The sequence below is a fragment of the Apiospora kogelbergensis genome (assembly GCF_038363985.1).
Source record: "Apiospora kogelbergensis strain CBS 113332 chromosome Unknown utg000002l_segment0_segment0, whole genome shotgun sequence".
In the NCBI taxonomy this organism is placed as follows: domain Eukaryota; kingdom Fungi; phylum Ascomycota; class Sordariomycetes; order Amphisphaeriales; family Apiosporaceae; genus Apiospora; species Apiospora kogelbergensis.
Window position 1 is genome coordinate 586,443 of NW_027117419.1, and position 14,166 is coordinate 600,608.

The window sequence follows — 14,166 nt, forward strand, 5'->3', positions numbered from 1 at the left end:
ATAAACTTTAATAAATATAAAACGTTTATAATAATATTAAGTATAAATAAAAATTATAATTTAAAAATATTATATTAAATTTATAAAGTTTAATATTATTAAATATAATAAACGTAAAAAGTAAAACATTATTTATTATAATTATAAAAAAAGAATACTTTATTTATAAATATTAAAATTTAAAGAAAGTATTTTTATAAATTTTAAAAAGATATTAAATTAATACTATATAAGGAAACGTTAATTATATAATTATTAAAAGAAATAATGCTAAAGTACTTAATTAAGATTATAATAATTTATTTTAAATAGATTATTATAATAATAATTATAATATTTACTTTATAAATAAAGAAGGAACTAGATAATTCCTTAAAAAGCTTAAATAAAAAGTAAATAAATAAAATATTATTATAATAATATAATAAATTATAAAGGATATCAACGAATATAATTTAAATAAATTTATTAAATATTATCTTTTTTATTTTAATTAAGTTAAAAGATACCCTTTTAAATATATTTAAAAGATTTATTATTATTTTCTTGATTATTTCTAATCCCTTTATATAAATCGTATATTTAAATTAAATTATTAATAAACTCGCTTTAAACATTTTAAATAATATAATATATTTATCATTTTAAAGTAGAAAGTATGCTTTTTTATTTAATATAAAATTATTATTAGTAATAATAAATTTATATATAACTTTTATATAAATCTTTAAGAGTAAGTAATTAATTTATATAATTATTTAATTCGAGGTTTTAATTAAATATTATATATAAAAGGTTTATCTTAACTTTTAAAGAAAGGTTTTATATAATCTCTTATAAAGGGTTAAGTTAAAATTTATTATTAATTTAATATATTATTTATAATTTATATCTTTTATAAAGTAATTTATTAAATTTTATTATATTAAATCGGCTCTAGGGCTTTAAAAGAGGTAGTTACCCTAAGATGTAGCCCTATCTATATAAACTTAAGATCAGGTAAGAGCTATGTGTGGTGTGTTATGTAAACTGAGCCGATCAGAGTCTAAGTTGGTGTCTCCAGGCCAGTTGAGGCTGCGGACTACTGAGTTGATGTCCCCTCTTCTTACCCACGGCTTGGTGACGGTATGCTTAATCGTTTTCGTAGTCTACGGATGTGAGCAGAAATGCTTTTAATCGTTTAAGCGAGTGAGTGCTTCTGCGTACCTGGTCTCTCTCCAACTTGTAGCGGAAGCGTTGCAAAGGCTCCAGCTTGCAGACTTCGAGGGGGAAAAGATGCCCCTTCATTGACTCGACAAGAGGATGACGCAGATTAGCATTACCCCTGATCTCGTACTTATGTACCTCATTCAAGTGCTTGAACACGGTGGTCTTCTGCGTTCTGCCATTGGCAGTCTTCTTCTCAAACTCGACATTCTTCGCGTTGGCACCTTGTGCACCGAACCGCTCATCGAAGTGAAAGTCCTTGATCGTGTGCACCATGTCGCTTGGGTTGGTCGCATTGGGAATCACGACCCTGAACTTCAGTCTGATAAGACGACGAAGGTGACCGAATGCGGCCGGTCTGACAGTCATGTTACCATTGGGTGACATGGTAGGCAGTAATGAGGGTTGAAGTTGTTGTTCTGGGTAGTTTTGTTAGTTTCAGCGACTTCTTGGGTATTAGTTAATTATCAACCTACCAGGTTGGCGTAGAAGCCAGCTGGGAATCAATTTAATGACAAGAACGTGCAGAAAGATTGGCTACCAGAAGACTGTATTGGCGACATCGACATTGACTCCAAGGCCACCTGTCGGGTTTGTTGGAATCTGTAGCCAGAAGTTAGAAGAATCTTTTGAATATGGAGTACAGCTTCGGCTACACAGAAGACGTACGCTACTGATCCTGAAGGACGCAAAGCTACCTTTGAAAAGTTCAAGGATGCCACCATCCAGAGGGTGGACAGTTGCCTGCTGTCCCTGCTGTGCTCCCTGCACTCGTCTATAGAAGCTTTTTCCGATCAACTTGTGAGTGTCCGAAGGGTTCTGGCGGATAGCATGGTCGAGGAAGTCTACAGAACACGTGTCAGCTGAAAGATCACAGCTCTCGGGGGAAGAGACACCTTACTGATAACCTCGGTAACACCATCATCCCAACCTATAGTGCCGTCGAGGTATGCCTGGAGCATGCTCATGTTGATCTGCTTTGTATGCTTGATCACCAAGGTGAAGGTCTCACTCCTCCCAAGGTCCACCTCGAACCTTTCTTCATTCTTGGCCATCTTCGGAGTCGACCTGCACGATGGTCAGCTCGGGCTCAAACCCGCAAGTTAGGAACGCACTTACCAAGCAATGTTGACACCGTTGAACATCCAATGAATGCCACCACCACCGTGGAAACGAAGTCCAGTTTGCACATTGATGTGCTTCCACAGTTTCTCTGCAAGTCCTCGAGGAGGGTCTTTCTTGCCATCCTTGTCGCTCTTATCCTTATCCTGCTTGTCCTTGTTCCTCTTGAACTTGAACTGACGTTCAATGGATCCCTTGTGAAACTGTGTCAGCAGACTTAACAGGGTGTTAGAGTTGGGAGGATATTAATTACACTGTACATGTGGATGGGCTTGTCGAACTTGTCGTTGAGAACGCGGTAGACGTTAACGTCAGCTTTTCCACGTTTTGGAAGATCCCCCTCGGGCCGCGCAGTGAACGGTGTATCATGATGTGCCTTCTTTACATCTTAATATCAGCGACAGTTCCATGTAAGACCACTCATGTCTCTCCCAAGTACCGGAAACCTACATGGATGTATGCCTCAGGTGGCAGGTCCACCCGTTTTCCCACCAACTCTTCTTCACTCAGCTTCTTCTCCTCCTTGGTCTTCTTGGCATCCTCCAACCCCATCTTTGCAACTCCCTCGGATAGCTCAGACTCGCCTCCAGACTTCCGATTACTGCCCCCGCTGGCGACGCGCTTCTGGTCGGAAGCCATGATCGAGCGAAGGGAGTCGAAGCTCGAACCTCACCTGGGTCTCGACTCCGTGGAGCCTAGACGGCGAGTATTTGTCAATAGTAGTAAGTAGGTGTCAGTAAACCGACGTGCGAATTGGGGATGTTACCAACACCGAGAGATAGACTGATAGGAGACGTGATCTCCCCGTGTTAGAAGCAATGTGCAGGGGGGATGGACTCAGCGTCCGGGGTTGCTGAAGCAGCATTTATAAATACAAGGAAGAAAATTTGTGTTTGCCATGTTTGCAACAAGCTCAGGAGAAAAGATGACAATCGCAAGTATACACCATGCAAGCTGGGCAATCATCATGGTTAGATGAAGAAATCAATTCAAGAAGCACCAAACTCCTTACTCTTCGGTTTGACGGTGTGGTGAAGAACATGGGCGCTCTTTGCCCGCATTCCCATAGCCCCTGAAAAAGGGGACGATGTTAGCTCAAGCACGATGCTATTAGTATGGAGTAGTCCGGCTGCGAGACAAGCTGGAATGAAGTGTTATCATGTTGGAATCAGTTCGCACACTGCGCCTCTGAACCACCCACTACAAAGAGCACGCAACAAAAGCAACCGTCCAGATAAGAGAAAACCCAAACCCCAGCGCTTGCTGTTTGTTATGACGGGACGACGAAGGCAACCGACCGATATCTGGAACGAAAACTCTATACCATCCAATTAAACGCCATCGAGCGCTGAGAAGTCGTCTGTATCTATCATAACTCCTCATCACGTACTAGCCCCCTTGCCACCCTCACCCCCATTGGGACTCGGCAGTTTCTCCGCGTAAGCCTCCAGCTTCTTATCGTCAATCTCCTTACTGGTAGGACGGCCTCTCTTCTCCTCCTCGGCCCCTGCCGCCTTCGCCTCGTCGCCTTTGCTGCTGCCCCCTATGTTGCTCCCCGGCATGTCGCTCTTGACCCCCTCAAACGAGTCGGCGTCGGTATCCTTATTCGGATCCTCGCCGCCCAAGATGCTGCTCGCGCGGCTGACCTCCGCGCTGTCGGGGCTCGACACGCGCAGCCCCAGCTTCTTGTCCTGCGCCGGGTCCTCGGCGTTATCGCCCTTCCAGTCGGCGGGCTCCATCTGCGGCACGGGCGAGCCGGCGGCGGGCTCGTCGATCTCGTCCCCCGCCACCTTGCCCCCGGAGCCTCGTCGGCCTCGCCCTCGGGCACGACGCTGCGCCAGACGACGGCGATGCGGTCGGCGGCGCGGGTGCCCTTGCGGCTGGAGCCCTTGATGCCGTCCATCTTGTCCCAGTCGATCTCGAAGACGCCGTGGGTCTCGGGGCGGCCGTCGCGCTCGGGACCGTTGCCCTCGAAGTACGCGTTGAACCAGACGTGCGCCACCGCCGTCACCATCGTCAGGCCCATCGACGACGGCGCCCGGTTGCGCCGCTCCAGGTCGATGTTGACGTCGCTCGTCGGCAGCCGGATCGGCGCGTGCGGCTTGAAGATGACGGCCTGGCCGCCGGGCTCGGGGTCCACGTTCTCCTCGGGCTTGGGAGTCGACGAGGAGGACTGGCCCGCGGACGCCGAGTCGGGCGATGCGTCTGTCGGGCTGGACTTCTGCTTCTTGGACTTGGATCGCGAAGGCAGTTTGTCTTTGATGCTGTTGGTGGACTTGTTGCGTGAAATGAGTTTAGGCGTATGTGTTTTGACCGGCTTGGTCTCTTCTGGTAATGCCGGCGTGGCGGCGCCTGCAGGGCTGCTCGCGACAGGCGTGTCGGGGGTCTTGGCGACGGGAGACTGCACGGGGACTCCCCGGTGAAGTTGGTGCCGTTCTGGATGTCGGTCTCGCGCGCCTCGTTCAGGATGGCCTTCTCGGTGCCGGGGCTCATGCCGTAGCCCGCCATGTCGTAGATGGAGTCCATAAAGCCCGTGCTGCCGGGGGGCGCCGCCCTCGACGACGAGGCGCTCGTCGCGGTGGAACGTGTGGAAGACCTTGATCTTCTTGCCCTCGTCGACGAAGCCCTCGACGCACAGCTTGACGCCGTTGCGCAGGCCCCAGACGTGGATCTCGACGATCTCGAGCTCGCGGTCGACGTACTTCTTGCCCCCCACGTTGGTCCAGCGGTCGACGTAGCCGATCCAGCGCAGCTGGCTGGGGATGCTGACGCCGGGGCCGAACTTGGGCCGCATGCGGCGCTCGGTGAAGCGCGCCAGCGCCTCCTCGGGCGTCCACCCGCACTGCGAGATCAGGTAGCTGCAGGCCATGGACCCGCTGCGGCCCTTGCCGGCCTTGCAGTGGACGACGACGATGCGCGGGTTCTTGTTGCCCTTGCCGTCGCCCCCTTCCAGGTGTCGATAACCTTCTCGAGCAGGTTGGTCTCGGCTTGCTGCTTCCCCTCGGCCCCAACACCGTCCGCGTCGAGGTCGTTGCCGTTGAGCCAATTGCGCATGCTCGCCATGATCATGGGGACCAGTCGGAAGGGTGGGGGGTGGTGGTCCGGCCACGGGTAGTGCCGTATTCTATTGTAGACCAGGTTGTCGGGATAGCCCGTCCCCTCGGCGCGGAATTCCCATATCGCCCAGTTCTTGCCGTGCTTCTTGTCTAGGAACTCGACGAGGCGATCGAGGGGGTTGCGATAGGCTCGCTGTGGATACGTTTGGGACGGACCGGATCTGTAGAGCGCAAGTTGCAGAGGTCAGCGAGATGTTCTCTTACTCTCCCTCTCTTGAAGATAGCAGATGAAATCAATTATCATCAGGTTGACACATACGTAGCAACTATGTTATCCGTAACATAGCATAAATCCAATCCCGCCTCGGGATGTTTGGCGCGAGGTCCTGCTACGATCTGGCGTAGTAACGAAGCCATGTCGGTTATCTTAGTGTGCAGGCGCTAGAACGAAATAGCAAGTAAAAACGAATGAAAGACTCGCGAAGGAAATCTATGTCGTTCTAGTTACTTCGGGGTATGTAGGAATGTGTCAAAACCATGGGGAATAGGAAGACGACGCCGGTTGCTAATGCATGGAGACGCTGCTGATCAGGTTTATGCCGGCTACAACAAGTCTTGGTTGATTAGCAGGGTTCGCTTTAGCTCGTGGCCACGGGAACGACGTCATGCCATCGGCTTGCCAATTACATCATCTTCGACCCCCCAAAAGCTTTGTTCAACAGCGCCAAAGGGAATCTCGATTAGGAAATCCGTCATACGAGCATAGGAATTGCTTGTGCATGTTTTGATGTCAGGATTGAAGATGGAATTGTTGTACTTGGGCTTGAGACCAAATGCGCATGGTCGGTTGCAGTTGACTCGTACTGATATCCTTGTTGCATGGATCCTGACAGCGTCGATCACAACGTGGGAAACACTCACATCCGACAATATCCTTGGAAACAAATATATACTGCCATTATTAGTCACAAGCCGAGAGCACACATGCAACAAGTATCGAAATCAGTGTTTTATTTTGCTGGAATAACATTCACGAAAATTCATGTTATAGTATGCATCTCTGAACTCCCCCTCCAGGAAACACGAGGAATGCAGCCGTCAGATTTACACGCTCCTGGTACCAACCATACCCTTTTATCGTCATCCATACCAATTGCTGTTTTGCCCACCGCCCCTCAAACGTCCCCTATACACTGTCGCATGCGATGTGTCGCGTAGCCTATATGTAGCCAACCGGATCTCCGTGTTGACGTCTGATTTCTCCAGAAGTCTAGGTTGATTTCTGTCGTATCGCCGAATCACTGTTGGCGCCGAACCACACTTGGTTCGGTCCCTCAGTAAAGAAAGACATCAAGGCTTATAGCTTAGGAAGTCTTCTTGGGGACGGCGGAGCCGTTGATGTACTTGCTCACGTCGCTGAGGTCGTGGAACTGACGGGCAACCTGCTTGACGGTATCCCAGATCTGTCTCGCGATCGGGGGAGTGTTCTGCTGACCGACCAGAGAGTCGACACGGGCTTCAACCATGCTGAATGAGTTTTGGACATGCGAGCTCTGGGAGAAACGGGCGCGGAGGAAAGCGGTGTAGAGGACAATCAGGATCCACGACCGGCGCTGGAAGAGGATGGCAGACAGGAAAATGCGCACCCAGAGGGCGATTTCGAGGGTCGACACAACCGACATGGACATGTCGTAGTAGGACTTAACGAACTGGCCGATAGCGTCGGCAATGGGGTTGCTGGCCGGCTTGGCGCTGGGAGAAGCACCAGCCGCGGGCTTGACGGGCTGAACGGTAGGGATGACGTTCTGGCGGAGGTAGGTCGCGACGTGGAAAACAGAGTAGATTCCGTACGGGAGCATGGCGAGGGGGTACTGGGGGCTGAGCAGCCAGACCAGGGCCATGAGCAGGTACTGAACGTTCTCATCCGCGAGCAGACCGACGGGACCGCCAGCGGGGTACTTGGCGCCAACCTTCTGGCGAGCGCGCCAGGTCTTGTAGACTACAATGCCGTAGGTTATCGCCGCGGCCACAAAGGCGGTGCGGTAGGAGAACTGGGCCATGCGGCTATAGTAGTTCATTCGGATGTACGACAGCGAGTATCGGAAGATGCATAGCAGGAGAACCAGGTGTCTACAGATTCTTCTTGTTAGCTGGCGAACATTTCTCAAGCACTCTCGTGTCTTATTTGCGGTTTGAAGGGTGGACTTCAATCAAGGCTCGCTTGTGCAGCTACGCGAAAAGCGGTGTCGCATGTCTCGAAAGGGCTTCGCGGCGGAGAAAATCATGTCTGTACATACCCGGCAAACCAACCGACTGCAGAAATCAAGGGTCAGAACATATGTACGAAGGAGACAGTCTCTCAGTTGCATGATGGGATTGCTTACATTGGAGAGTCTTTGCTAAAGCCAGGACCCTTTCCTGGAGGGGTAGGCTGGCGCTTGGTGGAGGAGCCATATTTGACGCTGATATTGCCGCGGGCGAGAGCAAGTAGGTAGAGCTGGATAAGAGTCCAAGAGGGTTGGATCCGGACTGTAGAAAGTCAGGTGTGATTGTAGATGCACGAAGGCGTGTTGGTAATTGCGGAAAGGGTCGAGGTTGTCTCGTGGGGAAAAGGTAGTAAAGTTGGAGAGAGTAGGGTAGGATGGTGAAGATTATTGAATGATGGGAGCTTCTATGGTGGTGAGGTGGCTGGAGTGGGAGGATGACGACTGGACGACCGTGTTCATTCGCTCTCTCTCTCTATACAAGGGTACTTCTTCTCTCGTCTAGTCTAGCCTGGAGGGAGTCTAGCTTGCTCAGATCTGTTCCGGGCCAGCTGCTCCCCTCCTGTTTCCCCCCACCTTGCCCTTGCCATGATAGGCGGGCGGCTGGCAGGCTGGGATCCCCTCCTTAGTCCTGCTTAGCGCCCCTCTCTAGCTCTTCTGGCTCTGGCCTCCCTTGTGAGTTGTGACGGTGCTTCGGGTTCGGCACTGACCTTTTTCAAACCAGTGGGCAATCCCGCCAGCCCGTGCTTGTTGCTGTACTGGCAGGAAAATGTAACCCCTCGTGGACCTAACTCGGTGACGGACAGCAAGAAATCAAATTGCAGCATTTAAATGGATTTTGGTGCTATCATGCGCGACATCAATCATCTGGACCATTGTTTGGATAGGCCTTATTCGTCATGGCCAATGCGGATATGCAGCTTGGTCACCAGTCAATTTCTGTGCGAAGCCGGTTTCCTTGCTTCTGATATTGCGAAACGATGTCATCTACCCGGCCTAACAATCGCCAAAGCTTTTCGTCATCGAGCCGCCTCCCCACTGTAAGGAACGTGCTACTTGTACTACCTACACTGCGCTACGCTCTTTAGTGCGGGCAGTATCAATTGGCACACTGGACAGGATTATTCGGCGTATGGGCTCACAGGTTACGGCACGTTGATGTTTGAATGTTTACTGTTAATTCGGCGGCACCAGTGCATATAGCCAAATGCATGCACATGGCCCTGTTCAAATCTCCAATGCATGTGGAAGCGAAGAAGAAGAAAACTCGATGGCCGAAAACTCGACGCGTGCTATTCATTGTGCCCGCATCGAAGCTGCCTGCACCCAACGACGGGGGAATAAATGGTCACGCGAGTACCAAAATGCACATCTTCAGCCTTACACAAGCGACATTCAGCTCTGGAAGCGCAATCTCCTATACAATTTTCCGAGCATTCCTGATTTCAAAAGGAGAGAGAGTGATTGGTTTTGTGGTGTCAAGACACCTTCTTCCATGCAGCTTATGGTATGCATCTCCAAAGTGAGAAGCTGACGCCCGACCCCTTACACAGCCCACTGGCACTAGTGGCCTTCCCGCCCACGCAGCACATGGCAGCTCCGATATCGACTAGAAACATGCGACTATAGCGCCAAATCAAGTCACCGAAGCCCTCTGGTGTACGGAGGCTTAGTACTGGGCTTAGCCAATACACATCTCTGGGCATCGCGCATCTTTCCCACTCTTGTCCAATGTGTGTGGGCTATTTCCCCCAGAATACTCAACTTTGTTTGGGAGCGCCCGTTAGATGAGGAGGGCTCTGCATAGAGATCAACCAGCACCATGCCCAATCAAGGTGGTGACCTCGTGCTTTGTCTCAGCCTGGGGGGTTCTTGGCTATGCATGCATTGTAGTATTGTGTGGCTATTTATAACTATATATTTCAACCACCGTTTGCGACCGGATCTTGCCCTTCTCCTCGCATCTTCTTTTGCCCCAAGCATGAGCCTGACACGCACTTTCGATGATCGCTCGAGGGCAATGCTGGACTTGCTGCCGCCGCGAAGCCCTTTGTGATGGGAGGAAACCGACATGCGAGCGTTGTGAGACCGTCAAGCTCGAATGTCTGGGCTACAGCGCAGATGGCTTGCGGGGTACCGGCGATACCTACAGGGCACCTAATCAAGAGATAGAGCCACCGCCATCAGGCCCTGAACAGAAGATATTGCCAGATGCCATTCGCCAAAGCCCAACAACTTCGTTATATCGCCGTGCGCAGATGATATTCGAAGGACTTGAATACTGTATGTTTGCGCCTTTGCCCCATCCACATGGACCAATGATCGCTAACGGATACTCTAGTCAACAAGCTCATCAGCCCCAACATTATATCGGATGCATCTCACTTCAATCCCTACATCGTGAACTTGAAGAGGCTTGAGAGCTTCCCCGACCACTATGTCAAAGTTCTCGTTGCCACTGCCGGCTTTCACCGGCTTATGACGGCTGGGCCAGAGCCGACCCCGTCGTCTGCCCTCATACAACGCGACATTGATATTTTCGGGCTTCGAAGCGAGGCACTGGGTGCTCTGAATGACCAGCTTGCCGAGCCGGGCGCTCAGACAAGCGATGCGACCTTGTTGACCGTCGTGGCCCTCTTGATTACTTCGGTTCGAGCACCAGAGCCTTCTCAACCGATACTGGCCAAATGCTGACAGTGTTAGATGCAATCGTCGGCCCATACCGAATGGAGGGCCCACCTCGAGGGGGCCCGACGCATCATACACCTCCGAGGCGGGCTCAAGAAGATCATCGAGAACAACCAGTATTTCAAGCCCATCTTGATCTACTTCATAATGTGAGTGCCGAAACCCGCCCGAACCCCAAGGTTCCTTTTGACTGACGGTCGCCAAGGGCCGATGTAATGGGCGCCACGACCTGCTCCTCCAAGCACAAGAATATGCCCGTGGCCACGCTCATGGCCCTGAAGTACTGGGAGATCGAACCCAACGTCCTGCGGCTGCTAGCGGCGACGCCCAACCCCTGCCCCGAGGAGATCTTCCAGTCCATCATCCTGATCAACTACCTCCGCACGATAGCCCGCGACGAGCGGTCGCGGAAGCGCAGACGGTCCGGCACGCGCATGGTTCTGGCCAAGATTATCCGCTTCTCCCCTGCCGAGTACGCTGCCCGCATGCACAACTTCACCGGCTGGAACACGAGCGGAAAGGACGTCGGGTTCGCCAAGTGTCCCCCGTCGACCGATCCCGGGAGTCAGCGAAGCGACAGCTCCCCCGAATCGACCTCGTCCGCCGAGTCGCCCAAGAGCATATCCGACCAAGACCTCTGGTTCAGCGTGGCGACCGTGTACCGCGCCGCCAGCCTGATCTACGGCCTGCGCACCCTCGTCGTCGACGCGGACGACGACGCGACCCTGCTCCTGCCGCCGCAAGAAGAGGGGGCGCCCGCCAACGACGTCGCCGCGCTACGCGAGGAGGCCCGCAAGGCGTTGACCGACACCCTGACGCCCGTGTTCTCGGACCAGGACACCATGTACCGCATCGGCAAACTGGTCATGTGGCCGCTCTTCATCCTCGGCATGGAGGTCCACCATCAGGACACGGCTCAGCGGCGCTTCTTCGTCGACGGTTTCTCCATGCTGAGTCAGACGATGGGGGTCCTGGGGCCCGTGGGGGCTATCGACGAGCTCTGTCACAAGTGGGCGCTCGAGGCGGAAAGGCCGCAAGGCGATCAGGTGGCTTGGGATGACTACTTTGAAGGGCGACCTGACTATATTGTGTTTTAGTCTAATCATTTGAAGCTGTCAGTCAGAATCATTCCCTTTGGGGGTCTGGGTCTACTTGAGCTTACTGTAAATCGGGCTAGTGTGAAACGCAACATATCAAAAGATCTGACTTGCAGCACAAGCAAGCCCGTCTATTCGCTTACGGTACGATGGCCCCAGATTTCCATGTCAGATGGATTTAGGCAGTGCAAGGCGAAAATAGTTGCAATGTATTTTGAGTGCTTGTGGTAGGACTTGATAAACTTCAACAGTAAACACCTCATATTCTTCGTTTCAAAGATTTCATGTTGAACCTATCACCCATCAACACTCTCCGTTATCCCTTCAACCCCCTTTCACCTCCCTCGCTGTGAGCATGACACAACATAAACCCGGCCAGACCCCAGAATCCTTAGCGGAGGAAAGGCCCCAGCACGCACCGCTCGTTCCAGATCTCAATGTTCAAGGAGATGGCCAAGACGAGGGTGCCAGCGACATAGACAATACCGAATATACTCAGGACACCAAGTACGGCAGCGCTAAACATCTGATCGCCTCTTCGACCTTCATGAATGGATTCCTCATTGATGTGCTGTCTGTCCTGGTTGCTGTCGCATTCCTTGTCTTCGCTATCATGGGAATCCAATCCAAGGACAACGAAATCGGCCAGCGGGAAGCGACATTGCTGAACGCTGCTCGTATTGTGAGTGAGACCCTAAACCCATGGCTTCTATCTTGTCTTGCATGCTGATAAAATTGTGTAGATAGCCACTGGCTTCCCTTACTGCTTTGCCCTGGTTTTCGGAAGAACATTGCAAAACATACTCTCTTCGCGAATGGAGATAGGAGTTGATTGCCTCACCCATGCATACCTGAGTCGGAGCTTGACTTTAGGAGGCACACTCGTCGCCCCCATACATATCCGGCTTGGGCACTGGTTGCCAGCCGTACTCATCGTGCTCTGGGGCTTCTCTCCACTGGGAAGTCAGGCCTCACTTCGATTCATATCACTGCAAACCAGAGCTACCCATGATCAACTGGGCACTCCAGCTCACTATTCCTATCCACAAGCATTCTTGGGCCCGCATTTTGAGGACCGTGAAGCGAAAAAGGCAATGTTCCTAGCTGCGTTCCTACCGCTCGCAAAGACTGGGCCATCTTTCCAGGATACTTGGGGCAACATCAAAATTCCATTGCTGAAAGACACCAATAACACGAGCAATGCCGACGGCTGGAGAGGTGTATCTTGGCATCCCGACATGCAATACTCCTCACTAATAGGGATCCCTCTCTCGCTGCCACCTAGTCATGGAAACATGTCATTTACAATGGAGACGTGGTATTGGGAGCTAGAGAACTCAACACTATGGGGTGCGAACACCTCGCAGCCTCTACTGCTGGCCACCCACGAGTACAACAATTCATTCCTACTTGCAAACTATACAGGTGAAAGTGGTCTATGGCAGCTTGCTATCCCAATGTCTTTGAGCCAAACTGCAGTACGGGCAGCAAATATCGATCCGTTGGGCTATGCCAACATATCTATCTCGGAAATCCCTGTCACCTTCGAGGTCCAAAAGCCGAGATTTTATCCTACTAAGTATATGAACAATTCTTTGAATTGCTCATACACGTACGGTGACAGGAATAACAAAGGGTATAATCTGCGATTGGAAGCGTCCCTTGTCCAAAAGCATGTCGAGCTCAATGTGTCTTGTACAGTAACGTCTTGCAACGTCACTGATATCCGCACAAATCAAACCGCCAATGAAAACCAGTCGCGGCTTAACCAAGATTACTTCCTGCTAGGGTTTCTTAACAATTTTCGAAACGCCTTTCCTACCAACTACGACGGCATGTCGTCCAGTGGCGCTCTGGAAGCTTACCTAGCCAACCCATCACAGAATTCCTGGATTCCCGTTGAGGGAGGCCAAGCACCCGGTACTAATCTCATTGACATCGGTGCTGAAGATCTAGGCCGCAGATTGACCCAAGTCATCAACGCATACTGGATGGTGGATACGCAGTCCTTTCAAGCTGTTGGCGGGTTCAATGCCAGTTCTGACGCCAATTCTCCATGGTTAGGCGTGAGCCAAGGTCCTATTAGGAACAGCACTGTCACAGCCACGAATTACCAGGGTTACCTCCACTGCGATTATAGATGGGCAACGGCGCTCTGCATATCGAGCATCATGTTGCTATTGGCAGCCTTGGCCTCCACCATTCTTAGTTTCTTCCGGCTGGCACCCGACTGTACAGACTTTCTCTCGGCGCTGACACTTAACGATGGGAGGATGATGCTCGAAGGAGGCTCGAGCTTGGACGAATATGATAGGGTCAGGCTGTTGAAGGATGTGAGGCTGAAGATTGGGGACTCGAGGTCGTGGGAGCAAATAGGCCACACCTCCATCGCCCAGGATCGCCATGTAGGAGACCTCAAGAAGAAGCGCCTGTACTGGTAGTTCCACTGAAGTCCTAGAAGGAGAGCTAGGTCTTATATTGGTTGTGTAATTGGCAGTTAGCGTACAATAATGTGATACTGAGGAGTATTGAGTGTCACCTTCGAATGAATTATCTTGTCCTTGTTCTCTTTCAGCCTGAGGAAAATCACCCTGTCTGTTGTAACGCATTCCGAATCAGAGACAATGCTAGCTAGTGGCAAGAACTAATAGGGATACGCCCCGAGAATTCATGGCACCGGCGACCATTCACCAACTTATGTTGAAGTGTGTGAAACAGATACAACGTGACTTT

At 50.8% G+C, this 14,166-nt stretch overlaps 5 protein-coding genes across 5 annotated transcripts; 2 read left to right on the top strand and 3 right to left on the bottom strand.

Annotated features, from left to right (window-relative positions):
* Positions 1 to 995: 995 nt before the first annotated feature.
* Positions 996 to 2,967, bottom strand: PG998_003060 (uncharacterized protein; the record flags this gene model as incomplete). Its single annotated transcript, XM_066869878.1, has 9 exons — positions 996 to 1,148; positions 1,207 to 1,625; positions 1,683 to 1,702; positions 1,748 to 1,809; positions 1,876 to 2,051; positions 2,108 to 2,274; positions 2,326 to 2,531; positions 2,582 to 2,707; positions 2,779 to 2,967. 9 exons carry the CDS (start codon positions 2,965 to 2,967, stop codon positions 996 to 998), a joined length of 1,518 nt encoding a protein of 505 aa, XP_066733628.1.
* Positions 2,968 to 3,710: 743 nt separating this feature from the next.
* On the bottom strand, positions 3,711 to 5,801 carry PG998_003061 (uncharacterized protein; the record flags this gene model as incomplete). Its single annotated transcript, XM_066869879.1, is given in 4 exon segments — positions 3,711 to 4,160; positions 4,172 to 5,260; positions 5,293 to 5,605; positions 5,704 to 5,801. 4 exon segments carry the CDS (start codon positions 5,799 to 5,801, stop codon positions 3,711 to 3,713), a joined length of 1,950 nt encoding a protein of 649 aa, XP_066733629.1.
* A 947-nt stretch (positions 5,802 to 6,748) lies between these two features.
* On the bottom strand, positions 6,749 to 7,838 carry PG998_003062 (uncharacterized protein; the record flags this gene model as incomplete). The annotated part of the gene is made up of 3 exons (XM_066869880.1): positions 6,749 to 7,514; positions 7,682 to 7,697; positions 7,769 to 7,838. 3 exons carry the CDS (start codon positions 7,836 to 7,838, stop codon positions 6,749 to 6,751), a joined length of 852 nt encoding a protein of 283 aa, XP_066733630.1.
* Positions 7,839 to 9,651: 1,813 nt separating this feature from the next.
* On the top strand, positions 9,652 to 11,433 carry PG998_003063 (uncharacterized protein; the record flags this gene model as incomplete). Its single annotated transcript, XM_066869881.1, has 4 exons — positions 9,652 to 9,931; positions 9,990 to 10,297; positions 10,352 to 10,485; positions 10,542 to 11,433. The coding sequence occupies 4 exons, from the start codon at positions 9,652 to 9,654 to the stop codon at positions 11,431 to 11,433; spliced, it is 1,614 nt and encodes a 537-aa protein (XP_066733631.1).
* A 355-nt stretch (positions 11,434 to 11,788) lies between these two features.
* Positions 11,789 to 13,874, top strand: PG998_003064 (uncharacterized protein; the record flags this gene model as incomplete). The annotated part of the gene is made up of 3 exons (XM_066869882.1): positions 11,789 to 12,115; positions 12,177 to 13,012; positions 13,058 to 13,874. The coding sequence occupies 3 exons, from the start codon at positions 11,789 to 11,791 to the stop codon at positions 13,872 to 13,874; spliced, it is 1,980 nt and encodes a 659-aa protein (XP_066733632.1).
* Positions 13,875 to 14,166: the final 292 nt, after the last annotated feature.